Here is a 2,674-nt window from a genome sequence, read left to right as displayed (position 1 = left end):
TCAGAATAAAGCAGCCTTTTTATTGCAGCACACATTTTAAGACATTACATGGACCCACTCCATTGTCAGACCCCGGCCTTGGTCTGGCTGTTGGCTGGCAGTGGCTTGCCCATGTGGATCCCCACTGTGAGGCCACATTCTTTGCTGGCATATTTCTCTTTGACCTCAGGCTTCAGCAGGAAACCCTTCTCCTTGTCAAAGTAGTCCAAGGGAGCAAAGTACACAGTGGCTTCCCCACAGAGGTTTTGCAGTCGTGTGCGCCAGCCCTCCAGCATGGAGCTGCGAGATTCAGGAGAACCAGTAGCAGGATCCCAGAAGATCTGAGGGGCAAAAACCTGGAAGCCACAGTAGTTCAGGATCCCGTTCTGCACACAGGGAGGAGCAGCTGTTACTACATGACAGATCATTTCATGCTTGGCTCGGTTTATAGGGAGACCTCACCTGCAGTGGCCACAGTGTGACATTGATGTCACCATTGATGCCAGTGTCACTGCACACAGATTCAGGACAGTCAGTGGTGAAGGACAGCATGGCTTTCTTGTCCTGTACAGAGGAAGGAGTGAGCAAAGAGGGAGAGGACACAGCCTGAACACAGACACGTTGGTGGAGCTCTCACCTTGAAGATCCCCTCACTGTACCGCTTCTCCTGTGCGTAGGCAAAGCCCAACACCCGATCCATCCACCCCTTCATGATTGCAGGAACAGATGACCAGTACATGGGGAACTGGGAACACAGGTTTAATGGTCATTTTGATGACGACACCTGATCACAAAGACATTCCCAGTCAAACACTACCTGAAAGATGACAAGGTCTGCCTCCTTGAGCTTCTCCTGCTCTTTTTTGAGGTCTTCTGCAAGTCTGCCCTCCTCTGATGCCAGTTTGATCTCCTTTGCGTAGCAGAAGTTCTCAGCATCCTTCAATCCACCTGCAACAAAAATCTAGTGTTTGTATCTGATGAACAGAGCAAAGATGTTTTAATACCTGTAGGATACTGGTATACCAGTGATGTCCTCAGTTGTAGCAGCAGCTTTGAACTTCATGGCGTACAGGTCAGACACCTCTACAGTGCAGCCTTGAGCAGTCAGAGCTGCCACAGCAGCATCTTTGGCAGCAGCATTGAAAGAGGCAGGGCTTTCATGGGCATACACAATCAGTAGTGATGGGACGTTCTGTATCGAGGCTTCGGAGCGTGTGTCGAGTAATGGAGGGGGCGTTTCCGCGAAGCGCGTATCGAGGCTTGCTTCATTTATGGGAGGAGCTGAAAATAATGACGTCCGAAGCCTCGCTGCCCGGCTGTACCACGTGACTGGTTCATGAAGTGGTTCGAACTTTGCCGCGAGATATGACAGCGATATAAACCCCTCAGACTTCATTCAAAAATGTGGGTGTTTGATGGAGAGTTGCGGTTAGTGAGAGTTTGGAGACAGTTTGGAGGTTTATGAGAGTGAGGAGAGAAAGTCAGGAGAGAATGGAGCCAGCTAAGAAGAGGAGGATGTCCTCCCCTGTGTGGGAACATTTTGATCTTATTCCTCCCAACAAGGTATTTCTACAGAAGATGTATTTTCATGATACTGATGGTGCAATACAATTTATGTTGAGCTGTCTTGACTTTTGTACAAGGTGAAGTGTTTGCTATGTGCCAGGGAGCTGGGATATAACAGCAACACCTCATCCATGCTTAGGCACTACAGAGCTTTGCATGAGAATAAGGGGGACACCGATCGTGGAGCAAAACCAGGTGAGCCATCAAATGCAATGATAATATAGCATGCAGTAATGTTACTAAATGATATAACAATATTATACAACTGTTATAAGTTACGTGTGTGATATTTATATTTGTGCTTTATCTTTATTGTCTTTCCTCAGGAGAACAATCTCAAATAGATGAAGACCTGGTCAGCATGGTGATTGAGGACTCCCAGCCATTTAGCATTGTGGAGGACAAAGGATTCAAAAGATTTGTTAAATCATTAAATCCTAGCTATGTTCTCCCCACTAAAAAGGTCATAAAAGCAGTGAAAATTTAGTTTTTACAGAATAAAATGTGAACAGGCAGGACTGAGGCTCAAAGCCTCAGTGTGTAGCTGTCCATACCTCAACGTTACAAAAGCACAACCACTGTCCACACCCCAACCACACCTCACCTCACAGTAAATGATCATTTCCATTTTAAGCATTTCCAAATAATCATTTCCCATACTGCCACTATAAATATACACAGTATACTGCCATCACTACAATATACATGTTTTACACACTCCTTTTGTTGTTGACATTTACAGGCTGTGTGCAAAAGGCCACACTCTTCAAATTCATGCCAACTAATATTTTTACGTCCAGTAGGTGTCCTGCTAGAGCAAATGAAGCTTCATGAAGCTTCGCGTTGGGGTGAACCAATTGGATGAAAAGCTTCAGTGCTTCATGGGGCTTCATCTGCCCATCACTAACAATCAGCACTTTCTTGACTGCAAAGTCAAAGAGAATAGATAACACAAAGTGCCCATTAGAGCAGAACCAGTTCATTAAAGCACTGAAAATAAAAACAACCATCAAAAATACTTACACATTCTGACACAAGCGCTCCGCGGTGACTGCTGATGCTCACAAGTCACTAGTACTCCAATGGGGGGAAAGCTGCTACTGGTGTAAAGCTCAGTATCCAGGATTTA

The 2,674-nt window shown here is 45.7% G+C and overlaps 1 protein-coding gene across 1 annotated transcript; it reads right to left on the bottom strand.

Annotated features, from left to right (window-relative positions):
• Positions 1-2,674, bottom strand: LOC308390771 (NAD(P)H dehydrogenase [quinone] 1-like). The gene is made up of 7 exons (XM_080873044.1): positions 2,569-2,674; positions 2,460-2,470; positions 1,003-1,156; positions 797-927; positions 617-724; positions 442-543; positions 1-365 (listed from the first exon to the last, which is right to left on the bottom strand). The coding sequence occupies exons 1-7, from the start codon at positions 2,570-2,572 to the stop codon at positions 66-68; spliced, it is 810 nt and encodes a 269-aa protein (XP_080729170.1). The 5' UTR covers positions 2,573-2,674; the 3' UTR covers positions 1-65.

This window comes from Rhamphochromis sp. 'chilingali' (genome assembly GCF_963969265.1).
Source record: "Rhamphochromis sp. 'chilingali' genome assembly, chromosome: 22".
In the NCBI taxonomy this organism is placed as follows: Eukaryota; Metazoa; Chordata; class Actinopteri; order Cichliformes; family Cichlidae; genus Rhamphochromis; species Rhamphochromis sp. 'chilingali'.
The sequence above is the reverse complement of the archived record's forward strand: the minus strand, read 5'-3'. Positions and strand labels throughout refer to the sequence as shown.

Bases quoted from the DNA above. Each gene is read 5' to 3' on its own strand.
- LOC308390771 (XM_080873044.1), bottom strand. The intron at 928-1,002 runs GTATACCAGTAT...TTTTTGTTGCAG, and splicing joins TACAACTGAGGACATCACTG to GTGGATTGAAGGATGCTGAG. The intron at 725-796 runs GTAGTGTTTGAC...CTGTGTTCCCAG, and splicing joins CAGACCTTGTCATCTTTCAG to TTCCCCATGTACTGGTCATC.